Below are 25,772 nucleotides of genomic sequence, written 5' to 3' on the forward strand. Positions count from 1 at the left end.
GGATCTCGTGGGCAGACTGTATCCCAGGGTGATGACACAGAACTGGTGTGACCAGACTGTATCCCAGGGTGATGACGCAGAACTGGTGTGACTATGCTCTGTCTTCTAACCTTGGGCATGACTGCGTCTTTTTACGGAGTACTTTGTGTGGTCTCTCATCAATAATCCTATGCAACAACCCTTCCTGTTGTCCTGTCCTGGGACCATCACTTTAAATGTCAGCTCATTTGCATTCGAGGTCACATCGTGACACTCCTCTCCTTAAGTCACTATGATGTTTTTTTTGTGGTATTAGAAGCAGAACTGCTGTTTCTCCAGCTCTGTTTTGTGATTGTTTTGTATCTTAATAGTCTCTAAAGTAACTGCAGATTTAAAAATATGCCCTTTAGGGATTTAATTTCTGATATTCACAAGAATTTTTTCTTTTAAATAATTCATTGAATTTGAAGGACTCTGGTGACTTTTTATTGAAAAAGTTTCCATCCATTTAACCTTATTATGTATACATGTCCATGTTCATGATGGAAAAGAACTAGAGCCAGATATATCCCTCTTCCTTTAGTACGCCTGCTATTTTTGTGATATTGTCTTGCCTCATGTTCAAAACAAAATGCATCACGATTAGTTTAGACACATTCCCTGTCATGAAGAAATAATTAAATTCAGAAAAAATCCTTAGTATTATTAGTATGTGTGTACATGTGTGTGCTCACATGTGTGCTGGACTACACAAGGAGAGCTGCATGCTAAGGTGTGTATGTGGAAGTCACAGAAGAACTTTGTAGTGTTGTTTCTTTCCTTCCACATTTTTTCTTTTGAAAATGATTTATTTATGTTTATTTTATGTGGGTTGGTGTTTTGGCTGCATGTATGTCCATGTGAGGGTGTTGGAACCCTTAGACCTGAAGTTACAGACAGTTGTGAGCTACCATGTGTTTTGAGAATTGACTCTGGATCTTTTGAAAGACCAGTACTCATAGCCACTGGGCCATCTCTCTAGCCCCTCTTTCTCCTTTTATACTTGTTCCAAGAATCAAACTTAGTTTGCCAGGCTTATAATTTTGGGTGGCAAGCTCCTCACCCACTGAACCATCTTGCCAATCTCTCATAGATAATGTCTTTTAAATATTAAATTGAGTGTCATATTTTCATCTGATAAGCTCAAAGGTGTTTCAGAAATGGACTGGTTTTCTCAAGGAAACTTTCAGCATTACATTATTTTGAAACATTGGTGAGGAACAAAGAACCTTGGTGAAGCCCGATGTGTGGGATCACACCACCGGAAGCCACATGCTAGTTCTGCTTGTGAGCTGGAGATTTCTTACCAAAACACGTGGAGTGTTACTTGCTGTGAGAATGCTGGAATAAGTATGAAGTGATCCACATAGTCTAAAACGCATCAGATAGGGGTTTGTGGTGTCAGTTAAGAAACGCTGGGAATGTGAAAATGGTTACAACCATAAAGAGAAAGACACTACCAGTAGCAGGACTTCAGTATCTACTTTCTCATAATCTATGATGTTTTGCTAATGTATTACCAATGTATTAAGAGGTTTAGAACAAGCTGTCAGTCACTTATGCGCTGGGGTTTATTTACATGCACTAAACTCCTTTTGCTCTTAACTGATTCTCACAAAGTGTGGTGGGTGAAGAAGGAAGGGCATATTGAGGGTACATGCAAGCATGTTGGATGACAGGGATTCAGTTAGCTGGGTGGTGGCTGGTGGCTCAGGGAGCATGCCAAAGCAAAGTGGTCCTAATGTCAAGTGAATATACTGGGTCTTCCCTGAACTGTATCAAAATGCAAAGAGAGCAGTCAGTCTTCATTCAACACAATACAAATCTACTACATGCCGGGGAAGATTGGGGAGTGCTGAATGAGAGCAGGAGATTGCTTTGTATTTTTTAATGCAGCTCTAACCTAGTAAGTGCCAGAGGAAGAAGAAGGAGAACAAAGAGCGGGTCTTGACATTTGAGGAGCTCGCAGCCCAGTGGGAAAGAGACTAGCACATGAGTCAATATTATACAGTGCAAAGGGGTCTTATCAAACGCTCTGGGGACACAGCCAAGGGAGGCACGGAGTTTACAGAGGATAGCTGGGGTTTCACACAGGATGTTAGAAAGCACTGTTTGGTTGGAAGGGCAAGCTCTCTATGGAAAGCTGCCTCTCACAGAAGTAGCATGCCTATTTGGGCTGAAGAATCAACTGAGGACTGTTAAGCCAGTGCTTAGACTATGATTAAGAAACAACTCCATGCCGGGCGGTGGTGGCGCACGCCTTTAATCCCAGCACTCGGGAGGCAGAGGCAGGCAGATCTCTGTGAGTTTGAGACCAGCCTGGTCTACAAGAGCTAGTTCTAGGACAGGCTCCAAAACCACAGAGAAACCCTGTCTCGAAAAACCAAAAAAAAAAAAAAATAAAACCAACTCCATGTCTGTCATTTTAGAAATCGGGTTAGGTAGGCATTCTCTGCATACATCTCCCAAAGAACTCCTGAAAAAATTATTGTCACTCTTACCAAATGTGGATGAATTTTCGGTGCTTGTGAATGAATTTTTTTGGTTTTCTCTCTTTCTCAGATGCTATCATCACAAAGTCACAATGAAGCTATTTTGTTTAAAGTGGAAACATGGTGGATAGTGAACGTAGTATCCCATCATGCCCAAGGAAAAAAAGATAGAATAAAAGGTTTTTGTTTCACTTTATTATGTGGTTCATTCATAAAAATCGGTGCACTGATGGTGGTCAATCCACCCTTTCACCACTAATTCTCCTCTTTGCACCTTGGATCACATCGTTATTGGTATGTATTTTATGACATGCTGAGCATGGCTCTGTAGGTGAGCAGCTTCTAAGCATGTTCAGAGACCACAGCACTGACTACCCTCATTCTTCTGCTCACCTGTCCTGCTACTCCCTTAAATGCAGACCCTGCTTTTAGGCTGCCATTTTCAGGCAAAGGAAAATACATAAAGCTTCTTCTTGGAATCTTCTAATTGCAAATGGAGAGTTTCTTTAAGCAGGTCTTCTTGCTTTAAGGTGACTTTGACAAAAGAAACCCTTATTATCTGATTAGGGTTATATCTACTTTCTTAGAAAATACAACCACTGGTCTCATTGCTGCCTGGTGGAGACTAAGTAAGCAGCCTCTTAATTACACCTAATAAACCTTTAAAAAAAAGTCAGGACATCTTTAGCCTCTGTCCTAAAGACTAGTTTCCGCATTTCTCAGGGTGCCATTGGTCTTGGAGGTCAATCAACTTGTACGTCATTTGTATAGATAGCTTGCACTAGCTACCCATCAGCATATTTAGATTTGCGAGAAGCAGAACAGTAGGCAGTTGTCACTCAGTTGATTAAAGTATTTACATACAACTGGTAGGGTTGGATTGTTAGTTTATCAATGATAGCTTTTGCTTACTTTACTTTCTCTAGTAGGTGTGCACACTCCCATTGAGCTTAACCAGAGATTGGGTCTTGATAGAGTTGTAATTAGATTACTATTAGAGGCATCTGAAACATCTAAAACAATCTTGCAATTAGATTCCTCTTCAAAGCACCTAAAACACACCAAAAATAAAAGCAATGCAATCGTTTAGCGCACTCACACAGAAAGTAAATCAGCTTTGAAATGCTACTTACTCACACAGAAAGTAAATCAACTCAGTGATCGGTCAAGAGCTGTGGATTGAGGTTTAGAGCTTTTTTTTTTTTTTCTTTAAAGATTTATTATTTATAAAGTATTCTGCAGAAGAAGGCTCCAGATCTTATTACAGATGGTTGTGAGCCACAATGTTGTTGCTGGGAATTGAACTCAGGACCTCTGGAATGAACAGTCAGCGCTCTTAACCTCTGAGCCATCTCTCCAAAGTCCCTAGCTTTGCATCAGTGGCACAATCATTTAGCGCACTCACACAGAAAATAAATCAGCTTTTTTTTTTTTTTTTTTTAAATTCTGACTTCACCTATGAAGAGAAAGTCTTATAGACACTGTTTCAGGCTCTATCCCCAGTTAAATAGATAGTGATAAAATTGAAAAATCTGTCTACTGTGCCTTGTCTGAAAATCTTGACCTTCTGAGAATCTGAATTCTTTTAACATAGTTTACTGTGTTAATATGCATATCCTCTATTGAAGTTGTGTCTGGATTAGGAAGTCCCATTTAGTCATGTGTGCCTGATGTTGAAGGGAGGGTGAGTTGAGAATTTAGGTCCCAGTAACCACCTGACTAAGCACATGGGAAACTGTAAAGTGCCATGTAATAAAAGGTGTAACCAACTTTTGGTGTGCGATGCCTGGGTTCTCTGGAATGTCATTCCGTTATTTCTAGAAATGCAGGAGGAGGCACGACGCTACCAAAGCACAGCCTCGTTGTTACGTATTTTCTGTGTAACATAAGCTCTGTTTTTCTTTGTTTTCTCCAAAGGCGTTTAAACAGAAATAATCTTCAGTTGTTTCCTGAGCTGCTATTTCTTGGGACTGCGAAGCTCTACCGGCTGTAAGTAGACACAAGTGTTCCCTGTTGCTTTTGGTTGACCTTGTGTTTTATTAATAGATTTGTGGGTGTTTTCTTGCACTTTCCTGGAATCCATGTGTTAATAGATTCCTAGATTGAAAGTTTGCCCTTTTGCTTTTTGAAGGAAATGGAAGATCTTTGGTGGTTCCAGTGGCTTTATTTATGTAGCATTTTGTGGCTTAATTGTTTGTTATTGCAGTTTTTGGTTTTGATTATGTGGTGATAGAGGGGTTTGCCTTGTGCTCAATAGAAACCGAATTTTTAAGAGGAATATTACTACTGGTCTTTCATTTAGATGGTGTTTCCTGTAAAGTTGGGTTCTTTTTGTTAGCTTTGTTGGGAATTGTTTTGGTACTCGAGGAGCCGCGTTTATTAGTTTGTGCATATTATCTATCCTAAAGCACTTAAAGATGTAAATTTTTTCATAAGAGTTTCTTTAGGCAGAATTACGAATTCCGCAATGTGAACTGCTGGAAGGCAAGGCTTTCATATCAGATTATCTCATAGGCTGTTGGGGAAGTTGTTCTTATAAAAAAAGCACATTGTGAGTATTAGGTGGGATCAGTTTTTCCTCCCAGGAATGCTTGATCACTGACCTAATGCGTAATAGTGAAAACACGTTTATGAAAGCTTTGAAAATGAGACTGTTCTGCTGTGTGCGTGGCTTTGCACAGATGGCAGATACACTCCAAATGCTGGAAAAGATAAATACCAATGACTATCGGTGTTCATGTTTGCTGTGACATGATGCCTGGGATGTATAGAGTAAGTAAGTTGTCTGGACTGGCCCCACCTGGATTTTGGGGAAGTCCCATATGGAAGTGTTTGTAGAGAAAGTGAATACAGTGCTGTTTTCCGAATTCGATTTTGTAGCCAAAGCTTTGTAGCCTACAGGTTCAAAATTGTTGTTATCAATTCCAGCAGTGCATGTGTGTGCATGTGTGTTGGGGGGGGCCCTATCCATACTCTTCCCCACTGAAAACAGGATGTCTGTGAGGTCAGTTTTCCTGATACCTCATTTCACAAAACAAAGATATTTCCCAGCTGATCCCCCCCACCCCCTGCCAAACACACACACCTTCTCTTTCCTGACATCACTTCCTTTAGGAGAGTCAAAACCACAGTCTGTAATTCTGTTTGTGAGCTCTGCTATTTAACTGGCACTATGTCAGTGGAGTTTTAAAAATCAAAGAAACTTCTCTTAACAAATGATCTCGAAGGGCTACTTATTCCAGGAAGTAGGATGTAGCCTTCCATAAAATTATGCATGCATACATAAAATATATAGCAATTCAAACATATTTAAATAGTTGCAGTTAGTGGCATAATGGCCAGGTTTGTTTTTTAGATAATACCGCTCTTTCTGTTTTAGTTGTTGCGGGTAATAAAGAAACTTGTAAAGATTTTGAAACTTACATGCCGTGACCCTGCAGGACTATGACTTTGTCAGCAGTGTGTGCATACAAAAGCAGCACGCAGTGTCTTTGGAGTGCACTTTTTGGTTGTTATTTTTTTCCTTATATACTGCAGAAATGAACTTAAATGGAATGGCTGTGGTCTTTTACCAGTTTACTATGAAAAACATAAGAAGTAGCCTCACATTTTCTCCGAGAAACAGGAGTGTTTCATGTCTTCTTGAGAAGTGCTGGGAGTGATTTCCCAAGGAGCTGTTTCATGACTTAACGCACTGGAGAAGTCCCCAGCAGCAAGTTATACTGTTTGGCTGTTAGACCTCTTTGACAATATCACATAGTGGAGCAAAGAAGTTTCTCCTTAAATTTTAAGATTTTATACTTTTCTGAAACGTCATTATGATGGGACGTATGAAAGCTCTGAGAAGTGAACCGAAGAGGAATAGATTCCACAAGACAGAGTTTCCTGATTAATTGAAGGCATGTTCAAAAAGGGGAAGGGGCAGCTAGAAAATGTTCTTGGGATATTTCTGTGCCTGTCTGCCACAAATCATTTTCCCTTGAGAATATAGAAGCTAAATATGTTTATCATTCGTACCTATAGTTATAATACATATATAAATATTGTACTATTCATAAACCTAGCATGGCATCATGATTAATAATGACAGAGTATCTCTATGTGATGACTGACATTTTCTTTAAATAGAAGTATAGAGGTTTACTTTCCTCTCTTTTACCTCCCTCTCTCCTTCCCCACCTTTCCTTCCTCCCGTCCTTTCTTTCCTTCCGGACTCCCCTTTCTCTCTGATTTTCCTCCCATCCTGTAAGCCATGAACCCCTAGAACATATTATATAGCATTCAGTAGTTTTGATCCGCACCAATTCTCTTGCTTCAGTCTCCTAATGGTGAGCCATAGTCGTAAGAGTGTGAGTATTGCCTGTACATTCACATCAGCAATATTTTTGCTTTGAGCTGAGGATCCTATGCATCACAAGAATGAGATAGATGTAGGTGAACTGTTAATTGTTGGATTTCCCTTGAGAGGAAAAGTTATGAACTAAACTTTTTAAATGATACTACCAGTGAGATGAAACAGCCAACATTAAGGGTCTTTAGGAAGCAGAAAGTAAAAGATCTGACTCCGACCCTGGGCTCATATATCTGTGAAGGCCAAGGATGTAGGTTCATGGTTTTTTCACATCACATGATACAGGTGTCTAGTTGCTCACCTGAAATAAATATCGTAGTGGATGGAAAAATGAGTTTAAATTCACATTCAAAAGTAGCCCCTGGGATGCTCCGTCAGAATGAATCATTGTACTTGAAGGGGCATAAGAATTCTGACAAATAACAGGAAAGGAATATTAGCATAAAGAAAATATTTGTCTAGTTGCTTGATGTGTATCTTTAAAAACATCCATTGTTGCCTGGCTGAATGACATAGTAGAGCCATGCATATATACAGTACCAGCTCTCGTAAAATTTATTTTTCTTCATAAATTATGCTAATTAATATCTACTTCTTTATTTTTACTTATTGTGTATTTTATTTAACATATTTTCACTATATATTCCTAGTCAAGAAAGATAACCAGTTTAAAATATAGTTTATAAACTAGGAATTTGCTTTCAGCATTGTTAGCTTATAGGGAATCTATCTTGATACATTAGACATTATATAGATTTCTGTTAGATTTTTGTAATGAATAGTCATCATTTGACTTTTGGCTGAAAATGAGATGCCGGTCACACATGCATTTTGCAGACTGTAAATGTGATATAAAAGCAAAAGGGGGTACACTGTATATGAATTATGATTTGACACGGTTGATTGCTGCTAGCGGCCAAACACACTTTACCTTTGCTGTCTGCTCCAATTTCTCTTTGCAAGGGCCAAGAGAACACTGCATGTTCAGGTCAAGATGTTTGCTCAGAAAGAGTAGTACACTCACAGCTGTGTTGGCTGGGGCAGGAGACTAGTTTAAATAGCATTACCATTTATCCAGTCCATTAACAGAACTCTGTAAAATAATCCCAACTCTGTGTAAACTACAGGACAGTGTAATAAAATTACAAGCCCTTGTTGACAGATGGGAGGTGTAAGGAGAGGGAAAGCACAGGATGATAGGGTGGAGGTTAAAAGAGACAGCACCGGCTCCCTGCCTTCTACAGGGAGACCCTTTCCTCCCCTTTGCGCCTCTCATTCTGAGGTTTTGCGTTTTTATGATCCACCTAAGAGTGGAGGAGAGTTCGTTTCAGGGCAATCTGGAGCTAGTTAACTGCAGCAGACTGTGGTGAAGTTTGAAGAGGGTGGCCACTAGGGACTGAACCCAATGAACAGCATATGTAAAACACAGATAAGCCTGTCCTGCAAGGTAGCTTGCAAGTGTGCGATGCTCCATTTCCCGGCTGAGTTTGCAGCTGCTTATTCAGGCTCATTGGAGAGGAATTTCACTGATGGTACCATGAATAAGCAACTGATTGAAAATGTTTGTTTTGTGGTTTCCAGTTTATTTCTTTGAGTATTACTGTATTTACCCAGACATCTCACCGGAGTTTGCGTGTCCAAGGCACTTTACAGAAACTCATCTTTCTCTGGTATCTTCCAAATCCCAATGAAAACAACAAAATAAAATATATCTACCTCTGTCCTCATGGCACACTTTATTACACTATTTTTGAATAGAAGTTTTATTTGTGGTTTCAAACTAGGAATCATTCCGCAAGGAGTTTGAGGCCTACCAAACTTCCTGAGATTATAAATGTTAAAGCCAAATGCTTTTTTTTATGGCTAGTAAACTATTACTGAAGATGAATAGATTTTTTTTTCACTGCTTAAATTGATTGGTCGTGTGGCAACCCTTCTCTTAAGAAACCTCAAATTGTCAGAATACTGTGGGATCACTATAGGCAAGGGAAACTTTAGAAAGGCAACTTTTGTTGTTGTTGTTATACTAAGGTAACAAATCAATTTCTCTAGTGTAACAGACATGCAACTAAGCTGTCTTTATTTCATTTTTCCTTACTTTCATAGCACAATTTTTCATTGATTTTGGTAGTTTCAAGAAAAGAATATGCTGTTGCAAATAAAAATTTTAAATTCACAAACTAAAACCATGTTTATATTTGCAAATTATAATCTAAGTTTTGTTTTATAATTGTGTTTATCAATATTCTCTGTGAATATATTGCGAAAATGATTTAATATCCCCACGGATCTAGTGTGAGACTTGACCCTTGTGAGGTCTCAATAACTGATGTATTGAATTAAGTCTCTGTTGGGTTCCGAGTTTGCAACTTGAATGAGCAAGTGGTAACTCTGAGAAGGCATTATGAATTATGGAAAACCAAATTTAATTTAAGAGATAACGTGACTAATTAAATGCTTGGTTCCCTTGGGTTTTCTAAACATTGAATGGTTTCAGTAGACACAGTGCAATCAAAATGATACCCCTTTTACTTTTTCATTTAAGCAAAATATACCTTAGTTTGAGGCAATGTTATACTTATGTATGACTAACCTTGTTTTGGGATGTCAAGAGAGTCTCATTAGGATTCTTGTAGTCAACCATAAAGGCAGAATACTACAGTGGAGCTGTGTAAAAATTCCTCTTGAATTAATTTCTGCCAGCTCTGATTAAAGTGTGGGCCACTAGAGGTGTCAGGTGCCATAGTTTCCTGCTTCATTTTACTCTTGGCCTGTTTGCCCCTGCCACAATAAATCTGACTTTGGCTGTGCAGGAATTGCAGGTTACAGTTGCTAAGGTTACCATTGTCCAGACTGGGATCATTACTCTTGGAGGGAGCCACAGTGATGGCTACCGCTGACTTCACTGCTGAGCCTGCCTGAGAGTCTCAGGTGCTGAGTGAGTGTGAAAGGGCTGCAGGAAGAGCCCATCTGTCCTGGAGTGCAATTGGGGAAGCATTGTGTGTGTTGTGAATCGAAACTTCGGTGACGGATCCGATTGACTGCTTATGTGTGAAAGCAAAGAGCCTCGAAGACAGAAAGTATCGAAGGCTTAACTTCCAGTAATTAAAATGCCAGCCCTTTATTACTTATTAAGTAACATTGCTTGTTTTTACTTGGCCTGAGAGACTGGTTTTACTACTAGATATACACAAGAATTTAAGATGAAAAAAAATTACCATTCAAATATTAATTTAAATGATATTTATTTACTTATTTATTTATTTATTTACTGACTGACTGGCTGACTTATTGAGACATCTCAGTAGGCTAGCCATGTCTGGCCTGAAATTCACAATGCAGACATGACTGGCCCAGAACTGTGACACTCTTCCTGCCTCAGCCTCCCAAGTAGTACAGTGACTAACCGGAGTGTGCCACCATTTCAGGTATCAAAGGCTAATTTTTAAGTGTGTGGAAAAAGAAAATGACATAAGGGTACCTGTATATACTTCAGAGCAACCATTGCCACAGATCAGCAAAACAATGCTAAGCAAATTATTCAAAAGTACTACTTTGGATTTTTTCTTTAAAAAAACAACATATTTGTAGGAGTTATATGTCATAAATCTAATGAAATTATAGATTGTAATTAAGATTACCCCAACTTGATGTTACAGCTTTTCTTCAAAGAGGTAGCTAGTATCTTTGTTAGTGGTGATGAACAGAGTTCTGTGACACCTGCCACGTGGAGTCTGGCTGTGAAATCTACGAGAGAGTGCCTGGCACCAGAAAGCCTAGAGCAAGGAGGTTGTTGAAAATCTGCTTAAAAAATGTTAGCTTTGCCCATACATATGCTTTTAATCATTACATTACCTGCCCCCATAAGTACTCATGGTATTCTGCTTTGGGTTTGGAGAACACTATAATATGAGAGGAAAATTTGGCGTGTTATGTAACCTTTACATGGGAAGTGATACTTAAGCCTCTGCTTTAACTAATATGTAAATTAAAACCTAGGGAGCTCATGAGTATTGTAAGGTTTCCTGAAGCATGTATTTACATGTCTGGCTTTCAACTCCCCAAAATAATCAATCAATCTCTCTCTCTCTCTCTCTCTCTCTCTCTCTCTCTCTCTCTCTCTCTCTCTCTCTCTCATATATATATATATATATATATATATATGTATATATATGTGTGTATGTATGTATATATATATATATTAAACCTTGGTTATAAATTATTAAGTTGTCATGGCAATCTCAAGATTGTTATTTGGGAACTACATTCTATATAAATTTTATCTTAGATATATGTACTGATGGAAACCCTGAAGGAGTTTTAATGTGTGTACATGTTTACATTGTATTTTAGTTCATTGAAATCAAGTTGATTTGCTCTGAAGAAAGTGTTTTGAAGTATTGTATACATTACACTGAAAATCTGGGGTTTATTTTTATCTCTGGAAGCCACTTGCTTCTGGAATCAAGTTTTCTTACCAGTGAAATTGGAAGGATCATATTATGTACTTTCTGGGAGATATCACAAGTTTCAGTCAGATTCTATATTCAAAGTAACATTGTCAGCTTTCAAGGAGGGTGAAAATTCTCTTTCTGTTGTTATTAATGTCTCATCGCGAGTACAATGAAGATAAGACTCACCCATGTAATTTTCCCTCAGTCAGCAATGTTCCTGAAGCTATCACTTCACCTTGCACTCAGTCTTCGGTTTGGTAGCTAGTAGATATACAAAATTGCCTGATCATTCCAGCATCATGCACTGACATAAACTGTACACATATACTATTTCATTTCTCTTGGCTTTAGAAGATGTGTCATAACCAGGGTACTCTTAATTTCTTATTTCGCTCTCCCATTTGATGACGAAAGTAGTTTTAAACTTCATATATAAAATGGATCAGGGTAGGAACAAGTTAAATGTGTTAGGGCACATTTAAATTGCTGTTTTAATGATGTGTCTTTCTGGATGAGAAAGTGAAGGAAAAGTCTTCTGAGTAAAGTCTTTCAAGAATATCAGAAAAGATTCTGAGAATGTCTTCCCAATTCACATCAGTTTCTTGCTTTGGGTCATTTTCAGTACCAGTGAAACCGTCTATCTTAATTAAGACAATATGGTATTTCACTCACAGTATTTTCTCATAAAGTTTTGATAATAAAGTCTGGGGCATTGTCCTCTGTATTTTAAAGTACATGTGTGGTTTTAAATGTATTTTCCAGATTTTTTTTTTCAAAATGCGATAAAAATTGCAAACTCTTTTTAAGCACTGCTTTACAATTAAATGAATCAGAGTCAGGAGATATTTTTGTTTCATCTTGTCTTGTCCCAATGCTTGTATTTCTCATTGTTCACAGGTACCTAATCATCTGTGTTTCATAACCACACTATTTCTTCATCCTTGACTTTTTTTTTGGAGGGGGGGCTGTTCTTTAGATATTTTGAGAAATTGTGATTTAGGAAATCTTTGGACAGAAGTTGAAAAGGTGTCACAGAAAAGGAGAGAGAGAGAGAGAGAGAGAGAGAGAGAGAGGAATAAAAAAGGTTGCCTTTTTGCATCATCCACACCAGGACATACCATTTGTAGTGTAAAATGTTTTTAGGAAAACATCACTGCTTATTGGACCCCAAATGAATGTTTATGGTTGAGTTTAGCAACTTGATTTCAGTGTTTAAAATAATCTGAAAGAAAGTAGAAATAAGTTAAGTCTGCAAAAAGAATCAAGGGAAGATAGCTTTGCTCCATCACTATAGGTTTCTTCTTGAAGTGAAAGATTAAAGCTTGATGTGAATAGCTGAGTGCAGCAAGGAGAAAAGTTGATCGCTGCCCCTCCAACTGTTCCAATTGATTGAAAAAAAAAGCCTAATTTAAAGTTCTGTTTGTTCTATGTCTTAAACCACCAGAATTCTCGTTTAGGACCGGAGGAATGCTCCAGAGGAAAAGAATCCAAGGATAAAAAGTCATTGCAAGCCAACAATTGTTCCTAATCCTCACAAAATGCTGGAGAAATTAAATTTATTCTTTATTGCTCACAGTGTTACCTAGGTCACTAGGCGATGGGAAAATTGGCCTGCGAGTTGAGTAGGCGCAAGCTTTGTTTTGTGTCTGGATGTTTAACCTTAGACACTACAAGGCATCTTAGAGTGTTGTGGGAACTAAGTTCAGAGCCTTTACACCGAGACTTTTATTACCCTGGATTTATAACAGGCTGTGCTGTCAGGAGATGAAAATGGTGTGTGTACATTGCAGTGTTAAATGATCATTTAATTAACACCAAAGGGGGGGAACCTTGTGAAATTCTTAGCAGCTTTCACTGTTGGTTTCCTGGGAGGTTTTAATATCTGAGTTTCATTGAAATTTCTCTTTCTAAGTAGAGACACAATGGACATGATAAACTTTTTAAGGAAGACAAACAGTTTAACCTTGACCCCCTCTTTTTCTGTAATAATAATTGAAATTCAATTTTCAATGTGGAATGCTTATTTAAAAAGTTCCTAGACTAATAATTTAAAATATATCTTAATTAAACATTTTGGGTAAAGATTTCTAAGTTTGTAAATGTATAAATATATCAATATTGGTTAAGTTAGAGTCTAAACTTTTGACTACAAAGCATTCAAAGTTATCAATAAATCTCAATTAGTTTAATAAATTTGGAGTGTTACTTTTAAACATTTTTTCTTTGAATTTACTGTATATGCACTGTTTCATAAGTCTGGCTCAAAGTAGGTATTAGACATTAGAAAACTTTATGGCAAAAAAGTACATTATTTTATTGCAGTTACTCTGGAGACAGCTACTGCTTTGATGAAAGTTATATATAGACAATAGAGCAGAATAATGCCATTATCCTGAAAGTTCTAAATTACCTCACTAAAATATCGAGCGAGAGCTCTCAGATATCTTAATTCTCTCTTGCTCTTTTATGAGCCAGTGACTAAAAAGGAATGGTCGTCTGCAAGATGGGTAACATGGGAAGCACAGAATGTGCTGGGAGAAGCTGCAGCTTGCTTGCTGACACTTTCAAGACGCGTTTAAAAATGTGCATGAACTTCTCTCATTTAATCTGGGCATGAATTTCCATCTGAACATGTGAAACTGAAGGTTTTGACCAGATTGTATACTGACATAGTAAAATGTTTCTTAAAGTTTTCTAGGAATTACCATCCTATCATAATGTAGTGTTTCTGACTTTCCATGTTAAAAATGTTATTATATTTATTAATGTTACCTATATGGGTATGTGTCTAACTGTGGGTGTATGGATGTACACACACTCACTTCTATGACCTGTGTGGAAAGGTTATAGGAAAATGTTGGAGTTGGTTGTTTCTTCTACTTTTTGATACAGCTTGTCTCTTGGTCGCTGCTGTTCTGAGTACTCCAGGCATGCTGGCCTTTGAACTTCCCACTGTGTTGTGGGAGGCTGCTTGTTTGTTCCCAGTTGCCCAGAACTGAAATAATCACACAGAAACTATATTATTTGCAATACTGTTTGGCCAATAGCTTAAGCGTATTTCTAGCCAACTCTTATATGTTAAATTAACCAATTTCTATTTATCTGTATATCACCACGTGGCTGTGGCTTACTGGAAAGGTTCCATTGTGTCTGTCTCTTGCGGGTGGATACATGGCTTCTCACTGACTCTACCTACTCTCTCCTCTTCTATCTGTTTGGAACTCCTGCAATGCTCCTGCAATGCCACTGACCGAAACAGATTTATTTATTACCCCATAAAAGCAAAACATAGACAGAAGGACTTCCTACACCACTGGACCAGTCTCTACCTCCCATTTCTCTGCCTAGAGCATACTGGGATTATAGATGTGAGCTACTATATCAGGCTTTCTTTGCATTCTGAGGATTGAATTTAGAGTGTAGAAGGCACTATTACTTTATGAACCATTTTACTAGCCACAATGGGGCTTCTTTTCTAAGCACACCTTTCTTTCCTTGCCAAAACAAAAAGAGTTTATCCCTGTCTATGCACTTGTTTTTTACCTCTCTGGTTGGCTTGGAACTCTCATGTGGCAGAGGAGAAGATGCTCTTGAACTTCTGATATCCAGCTTCCACACTAGGGTGCTGGGATTACATCTGGTGTATACAGTGCTGGGGACGTAACCCAGAACCTCCAGCATGCAGAACAAGCACTTTGTCATCTGAGTCTCATGCCCAGTTCCTTATCTAACTTAATTTTATATCAAATACCTAAAAGCGAACCTACTTTGTGCATTATTCACAGTAGGAGACCTTGACAATTGAGTGCTCTTCAAATCCCTTAAAGTCACCCTACTTTGAGCAGAGATATGTTCTATTTATTTATTTATTTATTTATTTATTTATTTTTTAATTTTCGAGACAGGGTTTCTCCGTAGCTTTTTGGTTCCTGTCCTGGAATTAGCTCTTATAGTCCAGGCTGGCCTCGAACTCACAGAGATCCGCCTGCCTCTGCCTCCCGAGTGCTGGGATTAAAGGCGGCGCCACCACCGCCCGGCCAGAGATATGTTCTTATTTAAGAAACACTGCTGGGTGTTTTGGGGTTAGGGTTATATGTTTTCCTTACTTTGATCCAAAGTCTGTATTACTTTAATATACATAAATCTTTTTATTCCCCAGTATAGTTTATTTTCTCAGATTTTATTCATATACACAACGAGGAAACTATTGAAACTTTCCTTTCCTTTGTACAAGAATCTACATTTTTGGTTAGGGTAGTCAGAATATCAAAAATGTAAAGTTAAAAGGACAAAAATCTGACTATTAATGTAGTGAGTATCTAGTGTATAGGAAGCGATGTAGTTTTCTCTGTCTCCTGTAGTTCCAGAATGGCCAGGTGGTATGTGTGGAGATTCATAACACACATATTAAGAGGTAGATATACTGAGAGTAAAAGAAAGATTTTGTGAATATCAGATCCTTTGACAAAGAAATATTTTTGGAATTATAGGAAATAATTTAGCTAGACATTTGTTTTTATACTGAGAAAGTCACAGTTAAAATTCCATATACTAGCTATTTTGAAGCTCTTTTTAGATCTAAAAAGAAGGATTCTGATTTTCCTTTCAGGCAATCTCAGTTTGTACCTTAAAAAAAAAAAAAAAATATATATATATATATATATATATATATATATATATATATATATATATATACACACATACATACATATAGTGTAGCAAATGAGCTTGGTACTTGCCCAATGTTTTGTAATCAGGAGATTGGACATCTAGCCATGCTCTGTATTGTCTCTGGCAGTGATTACTTTAGTTAGAATTAACTTCCGTACTGTATCAATTTATTCTTTCAGGCTTTGAAGACTCAAAACCTTTTAATTTCCCATTATTTGTTACCATTATCATGGCTGCAAGCAGATGTGTGTGTGTGTGTTGTTGTTGTTGTTGCTTAGAAATTCCACACATTTTTGGGCCTTTACCTTGCCTCCTCACACAGAAGTACATTTAGCCTCCCCCATTGAATTTTACCTCCATTAAGCCTTTTCAAAGCTCTGAGCTCCCCGCCCTACTTTTATTATAACCTAGCAGTTATGAATGCCCACTCTTTATGCATTACTGGCTTTGGAAGGCTTAATGGATAACTCTGGAAATGTTACTCAGTTACCTGCTCCAAGCTTCAAGTTTATGTGTAAAGCAAGGATATTTTTAGAATGAACCTTATTACATTGTGTGAAGTAGATTTTTCACTAAGGACACACTGCAATTTGTGTATGTGTGGTGCTTGGAATACAGTAAATTCTATGTAACTAGCCTGTGCTACTTTCTGTCCCATGTAATATTCTTTTAAAAATTATTTATTTATTTATTTATTTATTTATTTATTTTTTGCAAAAAATCTTGTCTTACCTTTCTCTTGGTGTCATATATCATATGGATTCTAAAATAGATAGATCAATAAATAAATACTTTGCAACAGATATTGAATTGAAAAAAGACCATAGGAGTACATTGAATTTGGAAATAAATAGGCTCTGTGACAAGAGTGTTTCAAGAGAAATCAAAAATTGCTTCTACTAACATCATTCCGTGAAGTCTTTCTCACAAGCTGCAGATGCTGAGCAGAGTCACCTGACCCTTTGGAATGTCTCTTTCTTTGCTTAGGAGGTCTAGTAGGCCCAATACAAACTTGTAAATTTACTTCAAACATTAAGATATTTTGCAGGAATATATATATGCATGGTTCTGAAAAGGAATTTGTAGTTAGCTGTATTATGTCATGATTTTAGAAGATGGAACACTGTTGAATAAAGGCTTCCAGACTCTACTGGATAGTCCAGAATAATTAAGGGAAGGGAGAAGATTGTAATATATCTAAGATAATTTTATGGTTCTTTCTCATAAATTTGTTAGGGATTCCTTATAGAACTTGAAAGAATTACACTGGTTGAATTATTCACTACAGCAAGCCAGGGATTGAATTATTAGGTCTGGAATCTGGGATTATGAGTGATTTTGGGACACTTCTCTTCTATTAGCATTTTTTAAAATAAGGAAGGTTCTTTTGTTAAATACATGCAGCCTTTGTACATTTTGCACAGTTGTTCTATTGAATGGGAATTATCTAAAGCCTTAGATTAATAAAGAGCGGTACATAAAGGAAGCTTGTCGATTCTATGTGATTACCAGTCTATCTTGATGCTTGATCATCCTTCAATATACAGTGAGTGGCTAAAACTGACAGTGTCAATTGCTGTCTTCCTCTTAAACACTACGAACGGTAGCATGAAGAGCTGGATTAAGGTTCAGAGAAGGCAAACAAATATGAAATAAGAGATACCCTTGATGAAGGTTTGCACATTCACATTTTTGTTATGAGCTTTAATGCATCAGGCTTGACAGAAAGGGCCATGGTTCTCAGTCATTTTCTACTTGGGATGCATTGTGCACCTGGACAATTAATTCTCCAAACCTTTTGAAAAGCAATTGACATACCTGAAGGCAATTGGCACGTGAGGTCTGTTCTTCCTAGGGGAGCAGCTCCCTGGCTGAGATGGTATTGTCACCCCCTCCCTTTCCTGGAATGAATTACACACCTAATTGATAGTTTACAGCAAAGTTGTTAATCAGATGCTCCAACTTACCACCCTGGATTCTTTCATTTACAGACCCATGGGGGGTGGGGGGGAGTTACACAGTTACATTTCATAAATAGAAATACCTTTTTCGTCTTACCACCAAGTACATAATCCCTTGTAATTTAGTTGATGTGTTTGACATAGTGAAGCTGAATGAACAAGAATAACATCTGTAGCTTTAGTAATTACATTAAAAACCATCACCAAGTCTGTAGTTCAAGCTAATAAGCCCCACCTAAAGAGATTAAAAAATAGTGTCTCCTTCGTTCTTGGCGATGACAGAGCTGGCTTTCAGACTCTTAGCGCTGTAATGATTTTTGTTGTCATGAGCTGCCTATAACATTGTTGCTCTCCAAGGAAAAGGATACTTAGTCAAATTTAGATGAAGCAACCTCACTAAATCTTACAAAGAAATAAAAGTTAACTATAAATTTGGTAGAGTTTTTTTAATATGGACACATGTGTTTGACCTCTTCTTATTTAAAAGCCTTAGTGTAATTAAAAAACAAAAAGAGCAAGTCGTCGTAACAATGGTGTCCAGATAGAACTTCCTCTTCTAACGAAACTGGGTTGAAGAACAGTATTCAAATATAGGCAGATACAAGATTTTTTGAGCTAAAAAGTCATTGCTTACACATCAGTATTATATACAGTCATCCTTGTGACATCTTTTATAGGAACTTCTGTTGTACTTTCATTAGAATGATTCACTTTAGCTTTCTTCTGTTTAGCTCCTCTTCTTAGCTCTCCTGCACATAATATTCTGACACGTTGTATTTTTTGTACACTAATTTTATGTCATACAATATGTTAATGAAGTGATTCTTATATGTGTCCTTGAAGATCCAAGAGAAAATTCCAGTGGATGGAACATGATAAAAGACAAATCTCTGGTGCACTTATACATCAATCTCCAATGTCCATGAAATATATCTTATAAGAAAATTGTTCACAAAGTTATTTGACTGGGTGGCCTTCCTCTTTCTTCATTTGCCCTATTTATTCCTGTCAACCCAAATAAGAAAGAGTACTATTAACTCTTCCAATTAATTATTTCTCAGTAGTTCTGATTGCATTTTTAAATTAGAAATTATTTTAGACATGGTAGTTTAGGCATATAATTAATTACCTTTCTGATATCAGCATGGTGAGGTGCATGACTTTGTGCAGTCTTTGTCTATCTTAACCACTACAAAGGTGACCTTTGCATTTTGAAATTGTGCTGAAGGTTAGAGTAACTTAGATATTTATGTAACAGTTTTATTAACTTAGGAATCGTATTTGTATTAGGGACGTGTGTTTGTGTGTGTCTCTGTAAGTGCATATGGGTGGCTATGTAAAACCAGTCAGCTATACTTGTCATGACTTTACTTAGCTTGACTTCTTTCCCTTGCCGTTGTCACTGGGAATCCTGGAGTGTGCTGTGGAAGCAGTTTATAATAGACTATACATTCTTTGAGCTGAGTGCATCCTTTATGAATTCTCACCCGCTCCACATAGATCATGTTGCCAGACAATGATGTTTTATGTGCATTTGTCTCTGATTGAAATCACTGCAAAGCTAATGTGTTCCTTATTGTGCCCAAGACAATTTTCTAGCACTAGCTGACAAGATAACTGAGATATGAAGGATTTAACACAGGAATGAAATAAATAGAAATAATATTATTGTAAATCTTCAAAGGTAAGTTTAAAACTCATTTCAAATTGCCTTCAATATTTAAATTATATTTTCAGATGTTATTAAATGCTAAAACGATCCCTTTTGCAGTACTTAAGGTGTTCTGCATAGTGAAGCATAGGCACACACTGCACCAAACTCTTTTCCTCTTCCCTGTGTTGGTTTTCTCTTTGAGTTCCAACACTGCTACCTGTCCTGAATGTTTTGTTTATATATGCTGTTATCTGTCGAACTAGAATGGAAGCATGGAGAAGGTAGAGAGTAGCGGCTTCTATCTAAGCAATGTTGGTTGATTGAGTCAATGTGGGCTCAGTCATTAGCCAGCGTTTGAGTCCTGACTCCAGTGGCTAGTAGCCATATGACTTGGAACATGTTTGGTCATTCTTTTGTCTCAGTGTCCTCTGCTGTAAGACTAGATTAAATCAGAGTAATGCTGTCGCTGAATAATAGGAAGATTCACAGACATACCTGCTGCAGAGTTCAATTAATGGTAGCTATGATCCATAGATCAAATGGCTTTGGCTTAGGAAAAATACCCAGAGGTTTACAATAATATTAGAATGATTTGTTGTTGTTTTGGTTTTGCTTCTGGCGAAGTTCTCCTTTTTTCTCCATGCCCTCCTTGGTGTTAGAATGGAAAGCCTAGCAATGTAGAGACAAACCACTAGCTACTTGCCCTGACCTTCCTACTATGTACTGTCTGTAGGCAATTCTTTATATTCTTCTGGAATTTTTGTGTTTTCACTCATGCTCCTTCGATATGGAAATCCTTCCTGGCTTTGTTATTCACCAGGCCCTGTTTCATTTCCCCTCAACCTGACAACTGCTATTCAGTAGGTGCCACTACAACTCGGGGCCTCTTTCTTTTTTCTGCCATGCACGTCCAAACAATAGAGATCGTATGTTTCTATTTACTTGTTAATGTGGTCAGGCCACAAAACTGTATAGCCTTGGAACTTAGAATTGTGCTCCTTTGACTAAGTCTCGCATATTATACAATCATTTTGAGTCTTAGGGATATTAATTAACTAGGTAAATGCTTTCCATAGGTTGAACAGTCTTTGAAGACTTGGCTGTATTCTTCTCTTGTACTAGCAAGGACAGTAATCACAAGGAAAAAGCACCTAAATATTCCTAAGTGGAGAAAAAAAGGGAGAGAGAAAAAGCAATAGGTTCATAGAATCATTGTTCATGATGCATACACTGCAGACAGCACTCGGGCCTTTCTTTTGAAATATCTTTGCCTTTTATTACTTTTATTATTTTATAAATCATAATATAATTAGGTCACTTCTCCCCCCTTTTCTTCCCCATTATGCTATGCAGTACCCCTTTTTGCTTTCTTTCAAATCCATGTTCTCTTTTAGCTTGTTATTGAATGCATATATGTATATGTTTAGACACATATATTCCTAAATACAAGCTGCTCACTTGTTATAGTATTACTTGTATGTATATTGTCAGGTCTGACCATTTGACCTTGGAAAACCAATCGGTGTGCTCTTACACTGTCTCTCACTCTCAACACTCCCTAGTTATCTAGTTCTCAGTGTATGGTTGAAGTCTCACGCATGTCTATTCTTGTTGTCCATGTTTGGCTCATCTTTAGGCAGTCATGCTGGTGAGAGTATATGGGTGTAACTTACATTACCAAGAAACACAAAGTGTTTCAATTTAAGGAGAATAGCAATCTGAAAATTGTTCAGTGGACATACACTACACTAGAGACTTTTTTTATCAACTAGTTCCTTGGCATATCTAAATGATGAAAGCCCCCAAACAGTGGTATTCTATACCATTTGGATCACCCAGTCATCAGTTGGAATGTGTATATGTATATGTGTATAGTAAAGTGGCTTGGTTTATTTAATTTGCAAATTTTTTTTTCTCCAAAATGACCACAAAATGGAAGTTAATCCTGCGGTAGGAGGAACTGAGAGAAATACTCTTATTTCATTGTTTTGTGTCCTTGAGTTGCTGAGGCAGAAGCTTTTATTGTTCAGTGTGCCCCCACGTTCTTTGCCATTCTACACCATGTGTTTGTGACATTTTTATTAGTCTTTTCTGCTTGGTCACTGTATTCAATCCAGCAATTTATTACCATCCTCTTAAGTTGTATTCTTTGTACAGGGAGTGGGGAAAACTCACAGTGCTTGCACATAAAAAGTCATTATCTGTTTTAGCAAATCTAGCCGCACAGAAACAGTGTATCATGACAGCTCTGCTGGGAAACATAGGCCACATCATGAAGGACAAGAGAGTGGGAGAGAGGCGTGAGTAAGTCCTAGAAAGATGGTAAGTCCATCAGTTGTGGCAAATATTAGTAGCCTTTTCCCGATTCATTCTTCAATTGCCAGTTTAATATATTTAGTAGGCAGATGAGGTTTATAGCCAGGTAGGACTTTCAGTTCATCATCATAATTTACTTGCCACCAGGCAAATCCAATCAGGATAGTTATTTTACTCTCCTCAAATCAAAGCATTTATTGCACACACACACACACACACACACACACACACACACACACACACACACACACACGAGGCATGCATGCAAAACAAATGTGAAAGAGACATACACTGATAGCTCTCTTGATACTTCTTGCATCTTGAGATTGACGTCATGTTTTATTTGTTATACTACCATCTTTTGTTTGGTTCCATTTGTTGGAACTTTTTCTTGAGTAAATGACTTCAGGATAGTACATTTCAAATCTAAATGTGTCTTTCCTCTGCAATGCTCAGGTGGGGGGTTTAATCTGAGGCTCCAAATTTTCAGTGACGGTTACAATTTCCACTTCTGCTTCTAACAGTTTAATAGAACAGTTGTCTCTTCACAGTAACCTTAGCCCTCATCTCTCTCTCATCTTCTTAGTATTCAAAATGTTGGTTACCGATTATTATTATCTTTTGTTATTCCCCGAGAAGTTGTCGTAGAAGCAATCACATAGAATGAGCTAGATAGATTTTGTAAAATGTAGAAAAAGAAAGAAAAGGAAAGGAAAGTCCTCACTTCGGCAGCACATATACTAAAATTGGAACGATACAGAGATTAACACGGCCCCTGCGCAAGGGTGACACGCAAATTCGTGAAGTGTTCCATATTTAAAAAAAGAAAAAGAAAAAATAACCTTGTTGAGTGGTGGTGGCGCACACCTTTAATCCCAGCACTCAGGAGGCAGAGGCAGGGGAACCTCTGTGAGTTGGAGGCCAGCCTGGTCTGCAAAGGAAATTGCAGGACAGACTCCAAAGCTATAGAGAAACCCTGTCTTGAGAAAAAAGTTTAAAAAATGTATTAGTCTTTATTGTGTGTGTGTGTGTGTGTGTGTACTTGCTTGGGTACATTGTACATGCAGTGCCTAGAAAGGCCAGTAGAGGACCAGAATTCCTTGGAGATTGAGTTACAGGTAGTAGTGAGATGTCTGGAGTGGGTGTAGGAAACCAGACCTGGTCCTCTGCAAGAGCAGCAAGTAATTTCAATCACCGAACCATTTCTTCATCTCCCACCAAATAAAATTAGCAAAAGCCTTTCTTCCTTCTTTCAAACCCAGCACTTGGGAATCAGAGGCAGGAAGATCTCTATGAGTTCAAGGCCAGACTGGTCTATAAAGAGATTTCCAAGACAGCCAGGGCTCTTATACAGAGAAACCTTGTCTTGAAAAATCTAAAACATGAAAAGAAAAAAAATAATAGTTTTTAGGTTAACTTACTATGGAAGAGAGAGAACCCAGCATTTGTGTGCTAGCGAGAGGAGCTAAAATGTTGGTTTCAGCATGAGAATTTGGGCCTTGTCTCACCTGTCCATTAAAGGTCCATAATGTGCACTTATCTTACTAAGATATTGAAAAGCCCACATGTTGCCATGGTGTCAGTGAAGTATGCAAATTTTGGGTGTCCTTTCACTGTGGTGGTATTAGGAACCCTGACAGTCTTTTGAGTTCATGTGCTACACATATGCTTGCCAGTGAGGATGTTCCCATCAGTCTCTGAAATACCCAAGTCTTAACTGTAGCTAACTTCTCTGTGTCCAGCCTCATCCACTTTCACTTTTCCAGGGGATCCCCAACTGGATCCAGTGCCCGATCAATTCATGGCTCATAGTGGCCGACTGCCTAGGATAAGTCAGTCAACACACTGCATTTCTTTGGTAATTCTCAATCACCAGTTTTATAGTTCATGTTGCTTTCTTCTTACAAAAGAAAGAGACTTAGATATCCTCTCCAGGGGTATTGTCTCTTCTTCTTTTTCTTCCTTCATTTCTTTTTTGCTTATCTTCCCCATTCTCTGTTTCTCTCTGTCTTTTTCTAAGTCAGGAAGCATGGCAACCTGGTCACACTGGGGGTCATGTTGAGTCCAGGAGTGAAGCTGTTGGACACGCTGACCTTGAAGATGAAGAAATGAGAAAGATGCTACAGTCAGTGCCTGGACCTCCATCCCTGAGATGCTTGCCCTGTGAGATAGCTAGGTTTGGATAGCTTTCAGTTACGTGCAAACTGAAGTGAAAAGCATTGATTAACTCTGTGTCAAGAACTAGAGACAGCCTTCTTATTTAACATTTTTTTTTTTTAATTTGTGAGCACAAAATTACATTTCCTAAGATTACAGTTTCTTTGCCTTCTTTTTGCATGGAGTGGGTAGACTACTATTTTTTAATTACTAAAAATCTCTGTGAGCCTCAGAAATTTTCTACAAGGGAATCTTTTCATTTTCTTAGTTAGAGGTTCTTTCATTTTTTGGTTGCCTCATTTGTACATCAACTTTTTGTTGTGTAATGGCTTTCTTGAGAGGCCCACCACTCAGCTCCCAAATAAATTACACATAGAGGCTTATTCTTAGTAATTAATGCCTGGCCTTAGCTTGGCTAGTTTCTTGCAAGCTTTGCTTATGTTAAATTTCTCCAACTATCTTTTGCCTCTGGGCTTTTATTTTTTTCTATTTTTTTATATCTTTCTTTACATCTTCCTCCATGACTTTCTGTGTAGCTGGCTGGCTGGCTGGCCCTGAATGTCCTCCTCTCCTTGTTCTTTTGCTCCTCTCTCCTAGTTTCTCCCATTTACCCTCTCTCCTGCCAGTCCTGTCTATCCTTGCTCCTGCCTTGCTATTGGTCATTCATGTCTTTATTAGGACAATCGGGTGTTTTAGACAGGCACAGTAACAGAACTTCGTAGAGTTAGACAAATGCAGTGTAGACAAAAATCACACCCCTGAAAATAATATTCTCCAATAACTTTCTTTTCAAAACTTTTGCATTATGACAACATACCCAAGAGAAAACACACAAAAATATTATTATTTTTCTCTCTATTTGGCATGCATTTTCCATTTGTCCAAGGACTTGTTTAGTCTATGTAGAAGTTTTGTGTCATGGATAGTATCTGCACAATTTGTTCAGATCCATTTTGGCTGCTTCTTCATTTAAAACGTGAGCATCCTGAAGACTCTGCTGCAGCCTCAACAAAGTTTGGTTTCAGAAATGGCAGGTGGGCAGGATTCGATGCTCTGCCATGGTTTGATGAAGGAAGGAAGAGAAAGGGAGAGGAAAGATTGAATGTGACCTACAGGGCTTTAGGAGCTCTTGCATTTTCAGATATGAAACTGTTCTTAGTGGACCTCTGAGACCTATACACCTGCCATACTCTGGACAGCTTCCACAGTCCTCTTGTCCCCCTCTGGGCTCCAGTTGTGGAATTTCTGTAGGTCCTGAGGTTTGCCTCCCTACTTGCCTGCACAGACTTTGGCATATTCTCTCTCTCTCTCTCAACACATCTCTGTTTATGTGGTTATGTATGAATGCTCTATCTTCACTACAGCTTAACAACAAGCAAGAGTTTACTCATTCCTCTAATGATTTGCCAGTGTCTAGCATATGTTAGTCATTCAATAATTATGTATTGAATGAATGCCAACAAACATTGTCTTATCAGCCTACTTCCATATTTCTTCTTACTAAATTGCACTTATTGTTTGCGGAAGGTTTGTTTTCATATTATCTCTTCATGTATCCCTAATAATAACCTATATAAAAGAAAGCTGTGCTCATTAGAGATAGATGTTATATCCCTGGCTCATTCTTGTCCTGTTTCATTGCCTTATTTGTGATTCAGCTTATGCTATGGTTTGAACATGATCCTCTAATGTTCATGC

General features: G+C 37.9%; 1 protein-coding gene and 1 non-coding gene across 6 annotated transcripts in view; both read left to right on the plus strand.

Moving 5' to 3' along the window:
* The window catches only part of Slit2 (slit guidance ligand 2), a 344,943-nt gene that overhangs the window by 13,018 nt on the left and 306,153 nt on the right, over positions 1-25,772 (plus strand). For all 5 annotated transcript variants that reach the window (XM_057771564.1, XM_057771568.1, XM_057771566.1 and 2 more), the window contains one exon: positions 4,428-4,499. In XM_057771564.1, coding sequence (XP_057627547.1) covers positions 4,428-4,499 — 72 coding nt within the window. The remainder of the gene's footprint in view (positions 1-4,427; positions 4,500-25,772) is intronic.
* LOC130876676 (U6 spliceosomal RNA) lies at positions 22,634-22,737 on the plus strand. Its single transcript, XR_009057328.1, has one exon. It is a non-coding gene; the product is annotated as a U6 spliceosomal RNA (small nuclear RNA).

The sequence above is a fragment of the Chionomys nivalis genome, chromosome 6 (assembly GCF_950005125.1).
Source record: "Chionomys nivalis chromosome 6, mChiNiv1.1, whole genome shotgun sequence".
NCBI classification, from domain to species: Eukaryota; Metazoa; Chordata; class Mammalia; order Rodentia; family Cricetidae; genus Chionomys; species Chionomys nivalis.